The 23,284-nt window shown below is 42.9% G+C and overlaps 2 protein-coding genes across 2 annotated transcripts in view; both read left to right on the plus strand.

Annotated features, from left to right (window-relative positions):
* The window catches only part of RYR3 (ryanodine receptor 3), a 273,106-nt gene that overhangs the window by 159,330 nt on the left and 90,492 nt on the right, over nucleotides 1-23,284 (plus strand). The window contains exons 41-57 of the mRNA XM_053382025.1: nucleotides 9-138; nucleotides 369-472; nucleotides 1,537-1,672; nucleotides 2,549-2,729; nucleotides 4,142-4,250; nucleotides 4,785-4,905; nucleotides 7,172-7,341; nucleotides 8,421-8,641; nucleotides 11,828-11,918; nucleotides 12,195-12,335; nucleotides 12,786-12,949; nucleotides 18,619-18,697; nucleotides 20,353-20,442; nucleotides 20,683-20,829; nucleotides 22,004-22,066; nucleotides 22,508-22,583; nucleotides 22,805-22,928. Coding sequence (XP_053238000.1) covers nucleotides 9-138; nucleotides 369-472; nucleotides 1,537-1,672; nucleotides 2,549-2,729; nucleotides 4,142-4,250; nucleotides 4,785-4,905; nucleotides 7,172-7,341; nucleotides 8,421-8,641; nucleotides 11,828-11,918; nucleotides 12,195-12,335; nucleotides 12,786-12,949; nucleotides 18,619-18,697; nucleotides 20,353-20,442; nucleotides 20,683-20,829; nucleotides 22,004-22,066; nucleotides 22,508-22,583; nucleotides 22,805-22,928 — 2,147 coding nt within the window. The remainder of the gene's footprint in view (nucleotides 1-8; nucleotides 139-368; nucleotides 473-1,536; nucleotides 1,673-2,548; nucleotides 2,730-4,141; nucleotides 4,251-4,784; nucleotides 4,906-7,171; nucleotides 7,342-8,420; nucleotides 8,642-11,827; nucleotides 11,919-12,194; nucleotides 12,336-12,785; nucleotides 12,950-18,618; nucleotides 18,698-20,352; nucleotides 20,443-20,682; nucleotides 20,830-22,003; nucleotides 22,067-22,507; nucleotides 22,584-22,804; nucleotides 22,929-23,284) is intronic.
* Nucleotides 13,724-18,316, plus strand: LOC128410559 (uncharacterized protein K02A2.6-like). Its single transcript, XM_053381974.1, has 2 exons — nucleotides 13,724-16,419; nucleotides 17,854-18,316. Exons 1-2 carry the CDS (start codon nucleotides 13,948-13,950, stop codon nucleotides 18,055-18,057), a joined length of 2,676 nt encoding a protein of 891 aa, XP_053237949.1. The 5' UTR covers nucleotides 13,724-13,947; the 3' UTR covers nucleotides 18,058-18,316.

Here is a 23,284-nt window from a genome sequence, read left to right on the forward strand (position 1 = left end):
CTCCACAGATCGCTTTTCCAAAAATGGTAGCAAGTTGTTGTCGGTTCCTGTGCTATTTTTGTCGAATCAGTCGCCAGAACCAAAAGGCTATGTTTGAGCATCTAAGCTACTTACTTGAAAACAGCAGTGTTGGACTTGGTATGTTGTATAATTTTGATAGTCATTCACCTACATTTGCCATATCACAAGTTTAACTTATGGCCTTTTAGCTTTCGATTGTGCTACGATCTTGGTTTGGCAGTTGTTTTTTATATGCGAATAGTTGAGTTTCATCTAAACTGCATTTAACTACTGCCCTCTGCTGCATACGAATCATAACTGCAAACCAATTATTTTAATTACTGTGCATTATCATGTCTTTGCTACAGCTTCTCCTTCAATGAGGGGTTCCACTCCACTTGATGTAGCAGCTGCCTCAGTAATGGACAATAATGAGCTTGCACTGGCGCTGGAGGAGCCAGACCTTGAGAAAGTAATCACTCACTGTCTTAATTTCTTCTTCTTCTGGTCCCCTTGTTTTGTCGTCAGTCACGCCATGTATTACTTAACGAGGCTTAGTTTTCACTTGACATACATTTTTAACTTTTATTGTATGACTACAGTCCTTTCACTCTTAAGTAGAATAGTAAGCAGAAGGTAAAAATAAAATAAAATAAATCTTGAGTTCTTTCATTTAAGAATTGTTCTCAATATATTAAAAATATGAAAGATACTTTTAAAAAAAAAGTATGGTGGTGCAGAGCCATGGAGCCACATTCCTGATACAGGTGGTATTGCTACATCTTACCAGGACACAGCAGGAGCATGGCTACCTGGATACACCTGTGCAAGCACTGAGTCTGCTAGGGTATAGCTTCAGCCCCAAACTTGCTGCTGCCCCACCCCATTTTCATCCAGGTAAGATGCAGAGTCAGGAGGGCAACTTGGCTGCTCAGCTTCACCACACTGGCCACTAACGTGTGTAAAATAAATAAGCAACTGCCCTACCTAAAAGTGAGCTACTGGGAAGCCTTCGGAAAGTGAAAAGTGTTGGGAGAAGCTTTCATGATCAGAGTGAGGCCAGGCTATGAGCAGGACTGATTGTTACCTCAAGCCCTGATTGTTACCTCAAGCATTTGGTCAGGGACACTAGTGTTTGCGAGTGTCCTTGACTGAATGCTTGAGACATCTATATTTCTGTCATTGTTGATCACCTCTTTGGGGGTGAATACGTCTGGATTCAGTGCCACCCCACTGAAGGACTAGTGTTGCCAGAGCTAATCTTCTCTTGGGCAATATAAAAATACCACAAGTGTTTTTCAGACTTCTTGGTATCGTATCATCCCCTGCCAATAATCAGTTTTGTGCCAGTTAGAAAAAAATCCATGTATGAAAAATAGTTACTCCTAGAAAGTAAGGGGAAATGTCTGGTAACTGTTCCACTCCTTCTACTCTTTCCAAAGATTTGCACATAGATTTTAAAAATTGAATCACCTTGTACTTTTAATTCATTGGAATAAACCTCCTGTAGATATTACCAGTGTTTGTGTTTGGCAGGTTGTAACGTACTTGGCAGGCTGTGGTCTCCAGAGCTGCCCCATGCTTTTAGCAACAGGATATCCTGACATTGGTTGGAATCCAATAGAGGGTGAACGATATCTGTCATTCTTAAGATTTGCTGTTTTTGTTAATGGTAAGTTTAGTTACTGGATTGACAAATATGTAAAAATGCATATTTTAATATGACTGAATCTCATGAGTTGCTATCTCAGGAAAACAAATCACAAACTTAGTTCAAAATCATAAGCTATTTTAACTGTAGGTTTTGGTTTTGGTCATTTGTTTTTATTCAAATTTTACTTGTTTTTATGCAGATTTACAGGTTTGAACTATAATTCCCTTTTTTTTTCATTTTGGCTTTGTAAATTTTTGTCATGCCCTTCAATACTAACATTCCAAGGACAGCCAATGTTATTTAGAATAACAACAACACTGATCAAATGAGTAGCAGCAGGTAAAATACACCAATATCCCCACAATATGTTTATTGAAGCATAAAATCCACTCCATCGTACTTTAAAATAACAAAGGCTTTACCTGGTGCTGGAAAGACACCAGGTATGCCTCTATGGGAAGAATATTCTAGATAAGGGCCTCTGTGAGGAAGAAACTCCTTTCCCCAGCTATTACCTGTGCTAAGCCAAACAGCAGAGGCACTAGGAGGAAGGCCTCTGATGATGGCCTCTGATTGTGGTTCCATTATTTGAGGCTGAGGCTTTTCCTAAGATCAGTGCCTTAGTTACCACACAGAACAGCTCATTCAGATTTCCTCTCCAATCTTTCCTACTGAGTTCTATCTCGGAGAACCAAAATTTTGATACCAGAAGAAAATAACTAAGCCAAATCTGAATCAAAGATCTGAAATCTGAATGGTTAATCCTCTACACAAAATTTGGATTTGGGGGTGTGCGTGCATGCGTGTTCTTTTAAAAATAATGCATAGCCTTCACACAGCATTACTGTTTGGTTTTATTATTCATGTCAGTAAAATTTGCTTTTTTGTTTTTAGGTGAAAGTGTAGAGGAAAATGCCAGTGTTGTTGTCAAGCTTCTAATTCGGCGTCCCGAATGTTTTGGGCCAGCTCTGAGAGGAGAAGGAGGAAATGGTTTGTTGGCTGCTATGCAAGGAGCAATTAAGATATCTGAGAACCCAGCTCTTGATCTTCCCTCTCAGGGATATAAGAGGGAACTGTACGTGGATATACACAATACTTGACATTATTTTGGAATATGCCATTCAAAGTCTGCCTTGATGATGTGTCAGTTACAATAACATACCATACGGTAGAAAAGGACACTTAGCAATTGCTCTCACTTCTGTAACCATGTAGAAATACTTGGCATAATCAGATGGTAAAACAAAACAATACTCCCTGGATGTATTGCCTAGAAATCTTGCTTCGCTAGAAGTATGGACATATATCTTTATATAACTGCAATACATACTGTTAGAGGCACAATTTCTTTCCAGTACTGCTGACCTGACCCTTCCATGAAGTAATTTGGTACTGGATATTATTTCTTAATACTAATGAGCATGCACCCATATAATGCTTTGAATCGCTTTGTTTGTTGAATTTGAGATTTCAGAAACAAAGTGTTAGGTATACTTAGGGTTATTATGTACAATGTTAATCCTCCTCACAGTAGACCCATTGGAAACAATAGACATGACTAATTTAGGGCCAGTAATTTCAGGGGGTGTACTCTGAACAGTCCCTGATCAACTAAGTAAAAGTTAGTCGAAATACAACCCTTACAGATACTTTATTTACATTTATTGTCTCAATATGCTCTTCATCACACTGCGTGCCTCTGAGCCAAAAATGGGAATATAAATAAACAATAACTTAAATCAGCAGGACTCCAGCTCACTTGTGCAGCCTCCTTTATCTACTGTTTGAGCTCAGTAATGCTCCCTGAAGACCAGGGAATCCTCATGCCAGAGTCATGTGAAATGAGCTACTTTGAGAAGGGGTGTTTTAGAGTGAAGGAAGAGGTGGAAGAGAGGGAGGTGCACAACCATTCCCCAGTTGTTGCTTCTCTGTTCCAAATTAGGAATTCTTCCTGTTAGGGGGCCATTTGCTTTTCTCCATGGGTTTTCAAACACATAGTTATGCTTGTGTTTGTGGAGAGGGGCTGGAGCGGATTAGGAAAGGGAGAGGAAAGAGGAAAGCGCACACCATTCTCCACCCTGAATAGCTTCCTCTCACGGCATTCAATCTTTCTCTGCTGGGATTCCAATACATGCATTTGCATGTAGCATTTAGTCCATCTGGATTCAGGGAGTATATATACCCACTCTAGTTGGCTGCTGTGCATTCCATCCTGGGTGCCAGCCAATACACACGCTGCCCACAGGGGAATCGGATGGAGTTCATTCTAGGGTTTGTTTTGGGGTGAAAGCTCAAAAGAAAGAAAAGAAGGCATTTCTATTAGTACCAGCTTGCTTTGGGTTCACACTAGGAGACAGAAAAACAAACCAGCCATTATTCCCTGCTTAGTTGAAGCTGGGTTTTTCTTTTAATTCTTGTTGTTATTGCTATTTTAGTTTCCAGATCACTTTGGATTTTATCCATGCCTGCTTGATTTCTTTTTAACAGTCTTGAAGAAGATGAAGAGGAGGAGGAGGTTGTGCATATGGGCAATGCAATTATGTCTTTCTACTCAGCTCTTATAGATTTGCTTGGGCGTTGTGCACCAGAATTGCATGTAAGTGGGGTTTTTTTTCTTTGTGCAGAAGCAGCAAAAGGTCACACGGCACACTTCAAGCTCCAAATATTATCAAGCAACCTGAGTCACTTTCTTACATCATTATCATCAGTATAAATAATCTCTGTTTACTAAAATGACAATTTAAACTAAGATAAAACTATCCATTAAAATTTTCAAATGGAAGGCCAGAATAGTATATTTTTGCTGAGAGGGCTCCCTCCTGCACTGAAATAGTTGCAATCTTATGATACTCTTAAATAAAGTAAAGAGGAACTAGAGTATTATAAGAATATTTAGCCAATTTTATATAGTACTTTATTTATGCAATATTTATATTTATGTAGTACAAGTATTTATTAAAAAGGAAGACTATTTATCCCATAGAATGACCCTTTAAGTAGCAATATTTAAGCAGTTCATATATGTAGAAAAAGAGTCCATAGTTTTGCAGTTATTTACATTTTTAAAAGAGAGAGAGAGACGTTAAAGAGAATATTGCCTCTGTTAATTGAATTTTGTGTAAAAATACAGCTCATCCAAACTGGAAAAGGTGAAGCTATTAGAATACGTTCCATCCTGCGTTCCTTGGTGCCAACTGAAGATTTGGTTGGGATTATAAGCATACCTCTAAAATTGCCAGCAGTAAATAAAGGTAAGCCATTTTTAAAAGTGTTGGGTAAATACCACTCAGTCAGTTTCTCTGTATGCCATCTTTCCACAGAATTTGTTTTCAATGCAGCTTACAATGATTAAAAAATAGAATAAGCAATTCAGTATTAAAGACAGTAATGCATAGCAACCCCCCCAAAAAAAATCTAACTATATTAGTATATCAACTACTTCATTAACAATTCAGACATCTTCAAATATCTCAAGAGCTGTCATATGGAAGAGGGAACAAACTTGTTTTCTCCTGGTCTGGAGAGTAGGACTCAAACCAATGGCTTCAAGTTACAAGAAAGAAGATTCTGAGTAAGCATCAACAAGAACTTTCTGACAGTAAGAGCTGTTGAGCAAGTGGTACAGACTCCTATAAGAGGTGGTGGACCGTCTTGGAGGTTTCTAAGCAGAAGTTGGATGCCCATCTGTGATTGATGCTGTACCTGAGATTCCTGCATTGCAGGGGGTTGGACTAGATGACTGCTGGGGTCCCTTCCAACTCTACAATTATATAATTCTATGATCAATCAATCCTCTGCTATTATGCAAGGGGCAGTACTCCATCTTCTATAATCAGCTGCAATAGAACCAGTCCCTACAGAGGAATGCTTCTTTGGCATCTATTCAATCTTCTTCGTGGCACCCAAAAAACATGGTGTTTCGTGGAAAACCCATTCTGGACCTAAAATTTCTGAACCAATGGGTAACCTACAGGAAATTCAGAATGGAAAGTCTTCCATCTATCAAAGAAAATCTCCAAACCTACTCACATCAATAGATTTCTCAAAGCTTACTTCTAGGTAACCTCAGCCAATCAGCTAGTCCACTTGGGGCCCCTACTGGAAACCTCCAGAGGCCTAGTTTCTTTCTCTCTGGAATGTGTGGAAAAGATCAGCTGAGGTTCTGACTTTCAGAAAATCCAGTATAGTGGATTTCATGTTTATGGCAAGGGTTCTAGCTCTGGGCATCTGAGTGGTGCATAACACTCTGTTTGCAAAGCACCATGCCCATCATCTCCAGTGGGCTCTATTGCCTACCAGAAAGATTGCATCGAGCAACACACCTGCACATCAAACTGCCCCACCACCTCTGCCAAGCCTTGAGATAATGGGCAGTGATCCAGCCTGTAGAGGGCTCTCCTTTTTGTGATCATCCGAGAACAATGATCACCTTAGATGCCAGCCTCACAGGGTGGGAAGCTCACTGTGGAGAGCTAAACATCCAGGGCCTATGGTCTCCCACCAAAGTGTCAATGAGCATCAATTTGCTCGAGCTCTTAACAGCTCCCTTGCCCTACAACACTTTGCTCCTCATCTCCAACTCAGCAACATCCTAATCTGCAAGGATTCCACCACAGCAATACCCAACATCAGCAAACAAGGAGGTACCCAATTTTGGCAGCTTCAGGCAGAAGCATCCCTCTTCCTCAGCTGGGCAGAACACAGCGTCCAGTCAGTCACAGCCAAGCACATCTCCAGTCTCCTAAACATGCAAACAGACTGACTAAGCCTTAGGAAAATGGACCAAGTGGAACGGCAACTGTATCTGGCAGTTTTTCAACAGCTTCTGTCAAAGTTTGACCAATGCCAGGTGTACCTCTTTGCCTCAGACAGGAATCATAACCTCCCAGATTCCAGTCACCATCAGTGGAGACATGGGATGCACTCTTCTCACCATAGCCACCAGGTCTTCTCTATGCTTTCACTTCACTTCCCATCATTCCAACGGTCCATTGAAAGATCAGGGAAGAGCATGTGAGAGTCCTCCTTTTCACACCATTCTGGCCTCACAGACCTTGGTTCCCTCAGATATGCCACCTTTCAGTCTCCCTTCTGTGGCACTTACCTCACACAACAGATCTCTATCAGGGCCCAATTCTTCATCTGGATCCCAGGTGGCTCCAGCTGACTGTGTGGAGTTTGAACGGTGGCACCTAACCAAGCTGGACTTACCTGCAGATGTCATTGATACACTCCAGAGCAATCAGGGCTCAATACTTTCATGCAAGGGGCGGGGAGAACTTACCAACCATTTTCTCCTCCTCCCATGGTGTCTCACAGACTCCCAACCTGTTTCTTAAAATTTGAAGTCCTGCACCACTTCCAAAGTAATTCAGATTGCTGTGTCCTGTTGTATTTTAAAGGTTTTACAATATGACCATGAAAACCAGCAGATCTGGGATACTTTGATTTGAGTATGTGAATAGTCATATAAAGCTAAAATTGTATGAACAATAACATAATTGGATTTCTTTTCAGATGGAACTGTTACAGAACCAGACATGTCTGCAAGTTTCTGCCCTGACCATAAGGCACCCATGGTACTTTTTCTAGATCGTGTCTATGGTATAAAGGACCAAAGCTTCCTTCTCCACCTCCTGGAAGTTGGATTTTTACCAGATTTAAGAGCAAGTGCCTCATTGGATACAGTGAGTATTTTGTTACTACCTTAATCTACAACTGTACTCATAGTGATGCATAATGTAAAATTTTGTTGTTCATTGATGTTATAAAATACAGCCAACAAACAAAAAAAATACTAAATCTTAAAGTTTTATGTTCTTAGCTCTCATTTGATGATGCTACAATCAATGAATAACACAAGACTGGTGCCATAAATTCACAAATTCCTGTGTGTTCTTATAAAATATTTTCACCTTATGGGAATTGAGGGAGAATGCAACCAAGCATTCAACAAAACAAAACCTCTTCTTAGTTTTGTTTTCTGTAGGATAAAACATTTCTGCATATGGAATTGAAAAACAATCACAGTTTAATTGTTGTTACCTGAGCGAAACCCAGAAAATTTATTCTTCTATTAAATCTACAACAGGCCAGTGCAGACAAAATATTAAATGTGGTCAAGGAATCATAAACCAGGCTGATGACTACATGTTTCTTCATTGCTCAAGCAGAAATTCTGCCCAGTGTCATTAAGCATGGTTTCATCTTAGACCTACATCCAAACTAAGCATGGTTCGTGCTAACAAGGATTTACAACCAGAGTCAGATCTTGGGTTAGGATTGATACTGTGTAAATGGAAATATATGACTTAATATATTCAGAGTTAGAGACTTGGCAGGTAAGGAAGATGTAATATATAAAAATATAGAAGAGTATATAAATACTAGAACTATCTCTGTTGATGTAGAGATATGTAAAGTTTTAGGCCGCACAGAGAATTTTGTCAGGTAGAATAGAAAAGATGAATGAAGAGTGTAGTTTTAGTTCTAATGACACACTTATGCCCCATCAAGATGAATACAAACTTCTAGACATGTACTGTTGCCTTCCAGATGCTTGAAAACCCTCTTTTTTCAGTCTAGGCAGGTTGGAATGACTGGAGTTTTATCCAGCCCTTGGACTGCTGCTATTCATGGTTAGGTTCACCTTGGTGTGATTCTAAGTTGCACAAGCCACCAGTGAAGTCATATGCACAAAATTGAAACAGACTATATATACATTGACCAAGCAGTAATATGTATACATTATATGTCCTTTATGCAGGTTTCTTTGAGTACTACAGAGACAGCTCTTGCTCTAAATAGATATATTTGTACAGCTGTGTTTCCATTACTCACACGGTGCGCTTCTCTCTTTTCGGGGACTGAGCATTATGTCTCTCTGATTGATTCCACACTTCATACCATGTATCGACTATCCAAAGGACGCTCTCTTACCAAAGCACAGAGAGACACCATTGAAGAATGTTTACTTGCTATCTGCCAGTAAGTATGTATAAAGACTGTCTTCTGTTCCATATAAACATGCTGCCTTTACCATATAATTTATTGTATATCTGTTGACTCTGGCTCCACACAGGTTTTAGTGCTATAACAGGTTTATTAACAGAGTTATATTTACCTCTCTGGCTGGTCTCTAAATTACATGCAGCAAAAATCTCAGGTGAAGAGAGCAAGCAATGAGGCTGGGTGTACACAAGGAAATAATACACGATCAATTCATTGTGCCTGACTACAACACAACATATCAAGTGTGTTATAGATAATCAATTCTGATCCTCAAATGAGAACTTCACATTATACCATGTACAAAAATTATATATTTATCTAGGTGCAGGAAGCGTTAGTTGGGAATTCATTTACTACTGCACCTGTGTAACAAAGTGATCTGGGAAGCTTGTCAGAAGGGAGGCCTTTCTCAGTAGAATCCTAGATAGGCAGGAGAACACAGCCCCCTTGGCAATTAGATGCCAGTTGTCTAGAAGGCAGTTAGCCCTCTCTAAAGGAGAGAAAGTCAGAAATAAGTGGATGTAAACATGCAATTTCTTTACCTGCCTATCACCATAAGGTCCCATGTCAGGTTGCAGGTTAAATAAAGGGATGGGTTAAATTTATTTATTTAAAAAAATTACATACCACTTGATTGTAAATAGAACCTCTGAGGCGTTGTTGTTTTTCAAGTTGAATCCCTGGTGTGCCTCTTTATTGGCCTGACAGTTTTCTGCCAAAGGACAAAGTGGCACCTCTCCCTTTTTCACATGCAGAAGCTGCCTAGAATGGCAGTTGAATCTTGGCCACCCCCGCTGCCCAAGCATTTACCCCCTGAGGATATTTCTAGATTTGTCTGGCAGGGCAAGAAGCCCAGAATAAAATTTAAGATATTAACTGATGCAAAGGAAAGGGGTGGATTTGCCCTGCCAGACTTTAAACTTTATTATGAATCAGCAGCGTTCTGCTGGCTGAAAGACTGGCTGCTTCTTGAGAACACAGACATTTTGGATCTAGAAGGTTTTAACAACGTTTTTGGGTGGCATGCATATTTGTGGTATGACAAGGTTAAAGTACATAAAGCATTCAAAAACCATATTGTCAGGAAAGCATTGTTTAATGTGTGGATTAGATATAAGGACTTATTGGAGAATAAAACCCCAAGGTGGTTGTCACCAATGGAAGCAAAAGCTCAGAAAAAGCTCAATATGGAGGCCAAATGGCCGAAATATTGGGAAATTTTGGAACAAGAAGGAGATAGACTGAAACTGCAGAGTTTTGAGAAATTAAAAGATAAAGTGCGAGATTGGCTTCATTATTATCAGATAATGGAGGCTTACAATTTAGATAAGAAAGTCGGCTTCCAGGTGGAAAAATCTAAATTGGAAATAGAACTGTTAGAATCCAAAACTAAGATTTTGTCAAAAATCTATAACTTGCTGTTGAAATGGAACACTCAGGATGAGACAGTCAAATCTGCAATGATTAAATGGGCACAAGATGTTGGACATAACATTATGTTTGCGGACTGGGAACAGTTGTGGACCACCGGTATGAAATTTACAGCATGTAATGCCTTAAGAGAAAATATTATGAAAATGATATATAGGTGGTACATGACCCCAGTCAAGCTCACAAAAATTTACCATTTGCCGATAATAAATGTTGGAAATGCAAAGAAAATGAAGGTACATTCTTTCACCTTTGGTGGACGTGCCCGAGGATTAAGGCTTTCTGGGAAATGATCTATAATGAATTGAAAAAGGTATTTAAATATACCTTTCTGAAGAAACCAGAGGCCTTTCTCCTGGGCATGGTCGGCCAATTGGTGCCAAAGAAGGATAGAACTTTCTTTCTGTATGCTACAACAGCAGCAAGAATACTCATCGCAAAGTATTGGAAGACGCAAGATTTACCCACTCTGGAAGAATGGCAGATGAAGATGATTGACTGCATGGGATTGGCAGAAATGACTGGCAGAATCTGTGACCAGGGAGAAGAGTCAGCGGAAGAAGATTGGAAGAAATTCAAGGACTATTTACAGAAATATTGTAAAATTAATTAATGTTGAATGATGTCGGATAGAAATTAAGAGGTTTTTTAGCTGTAACGTTGTGAGTGATATGGGGGGGGGAAAGGGTATAGAAATAGGTTAAAAATTATTGATAAGGATTTGCTGAACTAACAATTTGAATTGGAATACAAGAAGGGGAGGTATGAGGAGGTCAGGGAAATATGTTATTGAAAAATAAGCATTGTGAACTTGATGTGTTTTTAAACTTTTTTGCTTTTTTCTTTTTGATTCTTTTTTATTGTATTAAATTGGAAATCTTTAATAAATATCATAAAAAAAAAGAATGGCAGTTGAATCTTGGCCACCCCCGCTGCCCAAGCATTTACCCTCTGAGGTGGTTGTGCTGCTCTGCTTAATGGTAGGAGCCAGTCCCATTACTAGAGATTCCTTCCCCATAGTTCTCCTCTACAACACCTTACCCTTAACTCTGCTTACATGGGTGTTCCCAGGTCAATGTGATAAATGAATGAGTGGGGGCATCAAACCCACCAGGAAGAAATTAGGCACGTATTCAATCTTGTTCCAGTATTAGAGGACCCTCCTAAGTCATAGCAGTGATATAATCTGTCATGCTTCCCATTTACCTTCTGGATCAGACCAAAGACCCATCTAGTCTAGCATTCTGCTCTCACAGTGACCAACCAGATACATATGGGAAGTCTCTTTCTGAAACTTTTCTTGAGGGGGAAATCCCCCAGTAACTTAGAGTTTGTTACACACGCAAGATTGTTACACTGCTCACTACTACACTAGATTCAGTTAATTAGGATCATATTATAATTTGCTTCTTTCATATGGTCAAATACAGGCTAGTTTAGAGGTGGGTAATATAGAACTTTCCTTCTCTATTTTTCTTGTCATGAGACACGATTAGAATCAGATTTTTTCTGCTTATGTGATTGCTTCAATGGAATATTGCCCCGCCTTTAAGAATGTTTCCATTGAACATAACTGAGTAGATCCTAATCACTCTGCTGTTTTCCTTTTAGGTAATCTGTTTTACAGAACACTTGCACTGTTTGTCTCGCATTCCAGTCATTTGTGTAATTGCCTTGCAGCTTCATCAACATGTACACATTACTAATTATGAGTTTCTTTTTTAATTCTAGTCATTTACGGCCTTCTATGCTACAGCAGCTATTACGACGGCTGGTTTTTGATGTACCCTTACTTAATGAATATTGTAAAATGTCACTTAAGGTAAATCCTTCTATTTCTACTAAGGATATTAAATCTTTCAGTAGTATGATATTTCTTTCTTTTAATTTCAAAAACAGTTTGGAAGGCTGACTGAGCACACTTCTTCAAGTATAAAGGCATTCTTATTAGTCAAAGATAATTTAAAGTGCAATTGCTTTAAAACATAAGATTTGCCTTTACGTTATAAACAAAGCTGCTAATAGTTTTCTAATAAAAAGGGAGTAAAAACTGTTGTAATAGTTTTCTTTAATGTATTATTTTTTCTGTCATTCACAGCTGCTAACAAATCACTATGAACAAAGTTGGAAATATTATTGCTTGCCTTCTGGATGGGGAAATTATGGAATTGCAGCTGAAGAAGAATTACATTTATCTGAAAAACTTTTCTGGGGAATATTTGATTCCCTCTCTCATAAGGTAAAGGTCCAGAGTAATATTTGCAAGAGACACTACAATTCACACCTGTGCTTCTGTACACAGCACAAATCACTTGCTTCCACTAAATGCTATAAAGATGCACCTAGTGAAAGGAAAATGTCCTGCTTAATCACTAAGAGCTCTGTTCAGACTAACATACCAATTGATTCAATAGAAAAACAGACCTTGGGACTTTTTTTACATTATCAAATAAACTGACAAAACTTCTTTAGTCTTAAAAAAATCAGCTATGAACAAAGCCTTCAAACAATTGATTTAAACAATATATAAATGTAGTTTGGTTTTCTACTAGGTGCCTGAATTAAAAAATAAATAAATCTTCATTTTTCAGCATCTACTAATGCTGCTTCTATATGGCTGTGTTGCCTTAACTAATATTTTGCATGTTTTTCTATTGGACTTTCCAACCAGTTCCTATCTCTCCTGCAGAAGTATGATCCGGAGCTTTTCCGAATGGCCTTGCCTTGTTTAAGTGCAATAGCTGGGGCTTTGCCACCAGATTATTTAGACACCCGAATTACCTCAGTTTTAGAAAAACAGACTTCAGTGGATGCTGACGGGAACTTTGATCCCAAACCTATCAACACAGTGAAGTAAGTCATAAGTGCCTCACTCATAATGCACTAATCAATCTGGGATTCTTTTTCCAGCCTAGCAGGGGCCTTGCTATCTCTTTACACAAGGGGTAGAGAACCTGTGGCTAAAGGGTTGCAGTGTTTATCTTACTTCCTGCAGGCCTTGGCCTAATTTCATGAAGCCTGGAGGGAGAAAAGTATGGTTGGGAGGGAAAAGATTGAAGGGTAGAATGTGAAATGGGTCAAGTGATGGAAAGAGCGAGCGGGGAAAGACCAACGCAAGCAATCAGTTCAGACCTCTTGCAAGAGCAGCCTGTTCCCAACAGCCCAGTGGAAATGGAGGAAAGGTGAGGGGAGAGTAAAAGAGAATGGGACATACACAACAGTATAAAGCTGTAATGACTCTTTGCTTCTCCAGCCCCTTATTATAAGTCACTCAGGTGCATCATTGCAATTATTTGGTTGGCTAGTGCATGTAAACAGAATCATGATGAGAAAACATAGGTTCTTGAGAATATGTTAACAACGTAATCTAGGCCTTTTACCACTGTCATTGTTATGTACTGATGTTCTCACCCTGGGCCAGCAGGGGGATACTGTAGATAGTTATGCAAATGAAGGATTGAAAGTGACGTTCTGTGATTGGATAGTTTGTATGCAAATGAAGGATCGAAAAGTGACGTTCTGTGATTGGATAGTTTTAGAAGGTGGCAACAGTTACAATTGTTCTGGAGCTCTATATAAGCAGGCTGACTGAGCTCTTCAGTTAGTTCTGTTCCAGCTTACAATTAAGAGCTGCTTTGGAAGAATCGCTGTGTCGTCTGATATGTTCGCCCACAACTTAACACTGGCGATGAGGATGGGATCGATGGACATCAGAGCACAGCCAGATGCGGCCATCCTATGAACTGAGCTGAATCACTGAGCGAAATCACTGGACAGAACCAATTCAGAGCTGACTGTTCTGGCTAGAGCACTGTGTTCCATCCATCGCCCTCCACGCCGGCATCGGAATCATGGCTTCACTTGTGCCTCTACCGCCGTTTGTGCCAACCTCTGAATCATGGGACTCCTACCTTGCTCGGTTCGACTGCTACCTCCAAGCCAATGAGCTGACAGCAGCATCAAAGGAACGGAAGCGGGGCCTGTTCCTCAGCCTCTGTGGGCCTGAGGTGTTTGAGACGGCCTTGGTTGCGCCTGAAGCAGTCCAGGCAACACCATGGGACACGATCCAAGAGAAGCTCCGCAACCACTACGCGCCAAAGCCGTCCAAGATTGCTGTCCGCCATGCGTTCTACCACCGGAACCAGGCAGAGGGGGAGTCAATCAACAACTACACCACTGCCCTGCGACAGGCTGCAATTCATTGTGAGTTCCAAGACTTAGACGATGCCCTGATGGATCGAATCGTCTGCGGGGTCCGGGACATCCATCTGCAACGCCGTCTCCTTGCCAAGCCAGACCTCACGCTACAGAAAGCCATTGAGGAGGCTGTGGCCTCAGAAGCTGCTGAACGCTCCGCCCAGGAGATCCGCAAGTCCAGCAGCCCGCGTCTTGCTAGGAAGCCAGTTCCAGTGCATCACGAAGAGGCCAGCAGTGATGAGGCATCCTCCAGTGAAGACGATGATGTGCACCAGACAAAGCGGGAGCGCAGGAAGTTCCAACAGAAGTCCAAGGGCCAACCGGAATGTGCCGGCTGTGGAGGCAACCATTCCCGTGCCAAGTGTCGATTCAGAGACGCCATCTGTCGGACGTGTTCCAGAAGGGTCCACATCGCTAAGGTCTGCCGATCGGCTCCGTCTGACACCCCCCCTTCACCGACTCGCAAGTCCAAGTCTTCACTCCAGTCTGCCAAGGAAAGCTGTTTCACTCTCACCAACTGCTGCTGCCCGTCTGGAACCACGATTGGCCAAACCAACTCACCTACGCGACGCAAGCTGAACATCACGGTGCTCATTGAAGGAGCTCCATGTGACATGGAGATCGACACCGGGTCTGCCCTGTCCATCGTGTCTTGGAGCACCATCAAAAGACTGGTACCCAGAATGTCCAAAAGGCAACTCGACTCTCATCGCGTACACCTGAGAGACTACCAGGGAAACGACATTCCCGTGGTAGGCGTTGGCCGGTTCCGGATCGCCTTCAAGGATTTTTCGGGCCTGCTCCGAATGGTGGTGGTCGAAGGTCAGCGGCCAAGCATCCTAGGGCTAGACTGGTTTGATGCCCTCGGCCTGGAAGTCACCGGCATCAACTGCATCTCTAACGCAGAGACTGAGGGTCTGGTCAAAGACTTTGCTGAGGTTTTTGACAGCACTTTGGGGCAATATACAGGTATGCCCATCTCCTTTAGCCTTGATCCACAAGTCGCCCCCATCAAGCTAAAGCCACACCGGGTTCCCTTTGCTCTCAAGGCTAAGGTGGACGAACAACTGGACAAGCTGATCGCCCAAGGAGTTTTGGAGCCGGTTGACCACGCCAAGTGGGAAACCCCCATTGTCACGCCTGTCAAGCCAGACGGGTTGGTGAGAATCTGCGCTGACTACAAGTGCACGATCAACAAGGCACTTCAGCAGCACGCTTATCCGGTTCCTGTTGTCCAACACCTGCTGCATTCCCTGGGTGAGGGTAAGGTCTTCGCTAAGCTGGACCTTGCCCAAGCCTATCAACAACTGCCCATCAATGATGCCACTGCTGAAGCCCAGATGATCGTCACCCACCGAGGGGCATTCTGTTGCCGCCGGTTGCAGTTCGGGGTGAGTGTGGCTCCTGGCATCTTCCAAAGCCTTATGGAGTGTCTCCTGCAAGGGCTTCCGGGCGTGGTACCGTATTTTGATGACGTCTTGGTGTCCGCAGACTCACACCAGCAGCTGTTCGAGCGCCTCCGTGCCGTGCTGACAAGGTTCCAGGAGGCCGGGCTCAAGGTAAAGAGGGAGAAGTGCCAGATTGCCGTTCCACAGGTGGAAATCCTGGGCTATCTTATCGACGCCTCCGGCCTTCACCCGACCACATCCAAGGTCCGCGCTATCCAGCAGGCCTCCATCCCAAAGAACAAGACGGAGTTGCAGGCGTTCCTGGGGCTGCTGAACTTTTATAACATGTTCCTGCCCCACAAAGCCACGGTGGCTGAGCCTCTTCACCGACTCCTCAGCACAAAGACGCCTTGGTCCTGGGGTCATCGGGAGACGGCAGCCTTCAACGCGGTCAAGGCTCTCCTTTCCTCAGACAGTGTGCTGGTACAGTACAGTGAAGCCAGGCCGCTGGTCCTTGCCTGCGACGCCTCACCTTTTGGCATCGGCGCTGTCCTTAGTCACCGTTTTCCAGACGGAAGAGAAGCTCCGCTCGCCTACTTTTCCAGGGCGCTATCTCTGACTGAACGGAACTACAGCCAGCTTGACAAGGAGGCACTGGCACTTGTGGCTGGAGTGAAGAGGTTCCATGAATACCTCTACGGCAGGACTTTTGACCTCATCACTGACCACAAGCCACTCCTGGGCCTCCTCACTGGTGATCGTCCAACTCCACCGGTCCTCTCGCCGTGCATGCTGCGATGGATTGTTTTCCTGGCTGCCTACCACTACCAGCTCGTCCATCGCCCGGGGAAATTGATGGGCCATGCCGACGCCCTCAGCCGTTGCCCTCTTCCAGCGTTTGTGGAAGACCCGGCTCCTGCTTCATCGCTCCTCCTGATTGAGGATCTTCCGGCAGTGCCTGTATTGGCTGCCACTGTGGCCTCCGCATCTGCCCAGGATTGCACCATCAGCCGTGTGCTCAACTGGGTGTGGAGGGGGTGGCCACAAGGGCCTTTTGCATCGGAGTTCCAACCGTTCGCAACCAGACAACATGAACTCTCGGCTCATCGCGGCTGTCTGCTGTGGGGAGACCGTGTCGTGATTCCCCAAGGACTCCGTCAACGTGTCCTGGAGGCTCTGCACGTTGGCCACCCGGGAATCGTCAAAATGAAGGCGTTGGCTCGGTGTTACGTCTGGTGGCCTAACATGGACGATGCCATCACTGCCTGGGTGTCCACCTGTCAGGCGTGCCAAGAATTGAGGCCTGCACCACCGGCAGCTAAGCGACACACCTGGGAAACGACCAAGACACCCTGGTCGAGGGTGCACATCGATCTGGCCGGCCCCTTTCATGGCCGGACCTTTATGGTAGTGGTGGACGCCTATTCCAAATGGCTGGAGGTGGCCCTGATGCCCTCCCCCACTACCGAGGCCGTCATCCGGGTGCTGCAAGGCCTGTTTGCGATGCATGGGTGTCCTGATGTCCTTGTCTCTGACAACGGACCGCAGTTCACGTCAGGCACTTTTGTGCAGTATCTTTTGGGACTGGGCATCCGCCATGCCCTAACAGCACCATTTCATCCATCCAGCAATGGGCAAGCGGAGAGAATGGTGCGCTCGGCAAAAGAGGCACTGGCGTGCCTGGACCGGGGAGACTGGCACGAGCAGGTCGCCGAATACTTGTTCGTGCAACACATCACCCCTAATGCGGCCGCAGGGCGGAGTCCTGCTGAACTGCTTATGGGCTGCCACCTCAGGTCCCCGCTCGACCGGCTGCACCCGGACTTTGCCATGGCCGAACCCCCAGGCTGTGCCAACGCGCCACGGTCATTTGTTCCAGGAAACCAGGTCTTTGCCCGGAACTATGTGGGGGACATTCCTTGGGTGCCAGCCACAGTAGTGGGAGCCACTGGACCTCGCTTGTACCAGGTGGCACTCGAAGACGGACGCTTGTGGCACCGGCACATAGACCAGCTTAGGCGCAGGGTTGGGGACTTGGACACTACCGTGGTGCCCCCAACTGTGCTCGTGGCTCCGGAACAGACACTTACACATGGTGAGTCTCCACATACACCTCTCTCGCAAACTGCCGGCGTGGAGCCGAGCCAAGCTGCTTCAGAGGGTCTGCCAGACTTACCACAGACTCAGACCACTGCCGTGCCTGACATTCCGCCAACTCCACTTGCGGAGGTTCCACCCACAGCAGCGGATCCAGGGGACTTGGTTTCAACGCCACCTAGGGTTGCACCACAGCCTCAGCAGGAATTGTGTGGCCCCCCGGATTTGGCTACCAGTCCCGGTGGTCTGGCAGAGTTTCCAAGGGCCCAAATTTTTTAAAGGACTATGTTGTTGGACATGTATCACTGTTGGTCTAAGTATGGGAAATGTAACCGATATGCTTTTGTGCCTAACTGAACCCTTACGTGTAGTGCTGTATATAAGGAAACCATTACGATTGTAACTAACGCCTTATCTCGGTGGGGAGGGGTGTTATGTACTGATGTTCTCACCCTGGGCCAGCAGGGGGATACTGTAGATAGTTATGCAAATGAAGGATCGAAAGTGACGTTCAGTGATTGGATAGTTTGTATGCAAATGAAGGATCGAAAGTGACGTTCAGTGATTGGATAGTTTTAGAAAGTAGTTACAGTAACAAGATACTGGAGCTCTATATAAGCAGGCTGACTAAGCTCTTCAGTTAGTTCTGTTCCAGCTTACAATTAAGAGCTGCTTTGGAAGAATCACTGTGTCGTCTGATATGTTCGCCCACAACTTAACAGTCATCATTATCCAGATAATTTTTTAAATGTTTATTCATGGAAATTGATATAAATAGGCATATCCATATATGCCTAATTGGAGCAAATTATAAATTATATTGCTCTTTTGTGTTTCCAGTTTTACACTTCCTGAAAAGTTGGAGTATATTGTCAACAAGTACGCTGAACATACACATGACAAATGGGCCTGTGACAAGGTATGGATTATTATAAATCTGACAATTGTCAAAGAAGGACAATGAGAGTTGAATGTTAGAAATCTGTCCAATTTATCTCCATGACAGATTTGCCTTTCAGACACCTAGACTGTTATACCAGAGCAGCACTGTCTAGTAATGCTTCTCTCTCTCTCTCTCTCTCTCTCTCTCTCTCTCTTTCTTTTCTTCTCTTTTCTCTCAAAATATCTGGGGATCTTCTGGCAGCTTCTGAATGCAATAAAGTGCTGTGGTTCTTGCAATTTCCTCCTAAATTGACTCAGCCTGAAATAGTCTATGTCCATAGCAATACCTTAACTTTTAACTAGTAGTGGGAAATCATAACATTTAGCTTGTTTATACACATGGAAATGTGCAGATAATAATACTACGTGAACTGGAAGTACATGTATTGGGATGTGGTCTAAACCACTTGAGCCCCTTGGGCTTGCCGATCAGAATGTTGGCAGTTCGAATTGTGGGTGGGTCTATTGGATAGCCACAACACCCGATTGGTGGGTCCCTCATTGCTGAGTGTAATCTGGCCAATGGGGTGCAGTCTAAAGAGTTCGAGGGACCTATTTAATCTCTTGCACATGACCCAGAGATTCTCTTTCGGTTCGTGCAAACGGAACACTCGCCTACCTCTCCCTATATTTAGGGCATTTAGCGATTGACCATGCTATGCCGTCGTGTGTCGTCTGTCATTGGGACAGGGGCACGGCAGGAATTTTCCGCACTTGGCTGATTGACTGTTGCCATTTGGGTTTTCGCCTGCCACGTACCAAATCGTCACAACTTGTAAGGTTGCAGATAGGCACTTGTTCATGTGATAGGGATGGGAGAATGGTCTCACCATCCCTATGTGAAAGGTATTCTGTTAAAGGAATCCAGGGACTCAACTTGGTTTGGTTAACCCCTGTGAGGGGGTTGTGCCTGTGCCTGAGTCCAGGGGAGCATCTGGCGAGTGAACAGAGTCTGTTCCCGGGCTTTTCACCTGCCTCAGGTGTTCACCCTTAGCTGACCTATGATACAGCTCTGGGTCAGCGCTACCTGCAATGGTGCAGGGAGCTAGTCGAACCAGAGCCTATGCAACCACTCACTTTTCTGTAATCAATAAAGTTGTGGCCTAAATTCTGCCAAAAACCAAAACTAAAATTTGAGTCATATATGTATGTATTTAGGGGGGAGGTCTCTGCGTCTGAACACACAAAGCACCGAATTGCAGAAATCCTATGTGTCTATGTTCTTCCCGTTCACATGGGAATATTTCTCAAATCTTATCAGGGGTATGATTTAGACAATAATTTTGTGGAGATTTTCTTTCCGTTTCATTTTTGTGGTGGATCTGTTTCTTCATTCTGTGTATGGTGGGGATGGAGCTATCTCCCAAAAACTGGGATACATGTGCAGTTGTGCTAAAATATTCACCCAAAGCACAGTGCTGATAGTTTCATTTTGTATTTAACAAATGGAAAACCAGGCAGTATCTTATTTGGATCTGAACATGGAGTTTTGGTTCTTGCCTCTTGCCATTTTCTAAGCTACTTCATTTAGTCCTTTTTCTTTTTTAAAAAAGCAATTTATTATAGTGGCCATCCCAGATAATTTGTTTGATTGGCTAATTACATGTTGTGTGAATTATGTGTCTGTTTCAGAATAATAGTGGGTGGAAGTATGCATCTTCACTCGATGAAAATGTGAAGACACATCCTTTAATGAGGCCTTTTAAAACACTGACTGAAAAGGTAATAAAGGGAAAAAACAAACTGCATTATTTAATGAAACAACAGATTTTGATACATGAATATCACTGATGCTGCAAGGTGCATCATTTTAATAAGCATTAAAATATGACAAGATTTAAATCCAAATCATGTTAAGTTTAGCTTTCCAAATGGTATACAATGAGAAGACCTTTGTACAATACTCCAGTTTAGACTTATTCCAGGTGAAATGTTACAAAATTTGTATATATCTTTTTTAAGGAAAAGGAAATCTATCGATGGCCTGCCAGAGAATCTCTTAAAACCATGTTAGCAATGGGATGGAGCCTAGAAAGGATAAAAGAAGGCAATTCAATGGTACAACAACGTGAAAGCGAAAAGCTCCGTAGCATATCACAGTCCAGCCAAGTAAGGCAGAACTTTCTTATAAAAAAAGAGTAGAGAAAAATATGAGCTCATTTTTCTCCCTGCAAACTAATGCTATTTCTGTTTTGCTATTTTTTTAAAAAACACCTTTGTAGAAATATTGGTGTGGTGACCCAGTCCTGTGAAATGTGTTAAGAATATTTCTTGCCACACTCTGAGATGGAGAGCATGTTGGAACATTCGCAATAGCAATTCCCCATGGCAAATTGTTCCAGTTGCCAATTTATTGTGACTTTTTCATATCTAATGATCAGGTGACTCAGCCCTAATTTGTGAGGAAAGTTTTTCGACACAATACAGTTTTTAATAGAATGCTATTTTCCCTCCCACTTGCTCCACAGGGAGGAATATGCAAACTAGATAGATCTTACCTTGCTGTGGGAGGACAGAACCTCTAGCTTTCTTCCTGCCTTGCTCCCATACAGGTTGGGTGACAGCTGTACGCTGTCATCTACACCAGTGTTTCCCAACCTTGTGCCTCCAGCTGTTTTTGGACTACAATTCCCATCATCCCTTGCCACTGGTCTTGCTAGTCAGGGATGATGGGAGTTGTAGTTCAAAAACAGCTGGAGGCACAAGGTTGGGAAACACTGATCTACACTATGCAGCCCGACCCCATGATATTGCACAGGAATCTGTGGACTTAGCACTCACACCTGTAGAACATGGCTCCTCGAAGACACATCTTTCTGGTGCAGGGATGTAAATTTGAGTTCATCATACTCCTTCCCACTTCATAGGTCTTGTGTGTCGGCAGTTGTATAGGCCCTCAGCAAGCCTCTCTTTCACCCTAGTGGCAGGGATTTAGCTTGTCAGGGTCTGAAGAAACATGGCTCCTTCCAGGCTTCCATGCTACCTTCCACCCTGTTCTAGAGAATTTCCCAACACTTTGGAGCTGATTTTCAGGGGATGGAGGGGACTGCAGGATATTGGCAAAAATCTGCTCTCCTGCTGCATTCAACGATGCTTCCACTGGATCAAAAGCCTTTCCACGAGTACTATGGTACTAACTGAATTTCACCCTAATTTAAGTTTTTAATAACACTTAGCATCAGGCATTTTGCATCCTTAAACTTCATTCAATATAGATTGACATGTAAAGAATCTAAATATGCAAAAAAACCACAAAACCTCTAATTCTTCCTTTTAATAATAGGGAAATGGATACAACCCAGCACCACTTGATCTTTCAAATGTTGTACTCTCCAGAGAAATCCAGGTTTGTATAAGACTATTCAAAAATGTAGGAAAACACCTATTCATACTTAAATAAGAGCAACAAGGGCCAACAAGAGAGTGTCCTTATGTTCAAAAGTACTGGGGGGAGACCTGCTCTAGCCACAGAACAGAAAGTATCATAACCATAAGGCATTTCAAACAAAGCACATCCAACATAAATAGGTCCTCATTTTCCTAGGACCCCGCATCATGAGCCATAAAGGGCATCCTTTATGGTAATATCTGCCCTGACTCCATCTATGTAACAAAGCATTGGGAGACACAAGATGGAAATAGCCTTTCCCTGGGCAGATGCCCTCATAGGTATTCCTCCTTCCCTGCTTAACACTTACTATAAATGATATATTTAAATACAATACTATATAGTTCTGACAAAATTGTATTATTTCTTTTGATTTTGGATTATTTCTTATTGATACAGGGAATGGTTGAAGTGGTAGCAGAAAACTATCATAACATTTGGGCTAAAAAGAAGAAAACTGAATTGGAAAGTAAAGGTAAGACTGAAATATTTTGTGTGAAACCTGATATTCAGTAGGGGAATATCTGAAAATACAGATGACATGATAAGAATAGCCTTAGGCTGCAATCCTAAACCCACTTACTTGGGAGTAAGATCAATGGGACTTACCTCTAAGTAGACGAAATGACGATCACAGCCTTAGTTTGTCTGTCAATTCCTATTGTAAATATTAACACTTCTCTCATCTTACCATAGGTGGAGGTAGTCATCCTTTATTAGTACCTTATGACACTTTGACAGCCAAAGAAAAGTCTCGGGATAGGGAGAAAGCACAAGAACTGTTTAAATTTCTTCTAGTGAATGGCATTGTCATATCCAGGCAAGTTGTATATCACTGTGTAAATAACTTGTGTTGCCCTAGTTTTTTGTTTTATTTCTCTTGCTTTGAACATAGCCAAATAAACCTTTTCCCAATTATTTTTAACCTCTCTTGCAATCCTGAGCTCATTTTGAGCTTTGGCCCACTTGACCTTGTTGGCTACTCATGTATACTCTTCCTTCATGGTTGAACCTTTCTTCCATGCCCTTCTTAAATCTCGGCTCATCTGTAAGCTCCTTATGAAGCCACACCATATTCTTTAGATGCCTCCCACTTTTCTTACTTGTTGGAATTATCTGCATTTGTGCCTTCAGTAGTTCACCTTTAAGAAACTCCCATCCATCTTGCATTCCCTT

The sequence above is a fragment of the Podarcis raffonei genome, chromosome 1 (genome assembly GCF_027172205.1).
Source record: "Podarcis raffonei isolate rPodRaf1 chromosome 1, rPodRaf1.pri, whole genome shotgun sequence".
Classification (NCBI taxonomy): domain Eukaryota; kingdom Metazoa; phylum Chordata; class Lepidosauria; order Squamata; family Lacertidae; genus Podarcis; species Podarcis raffonei.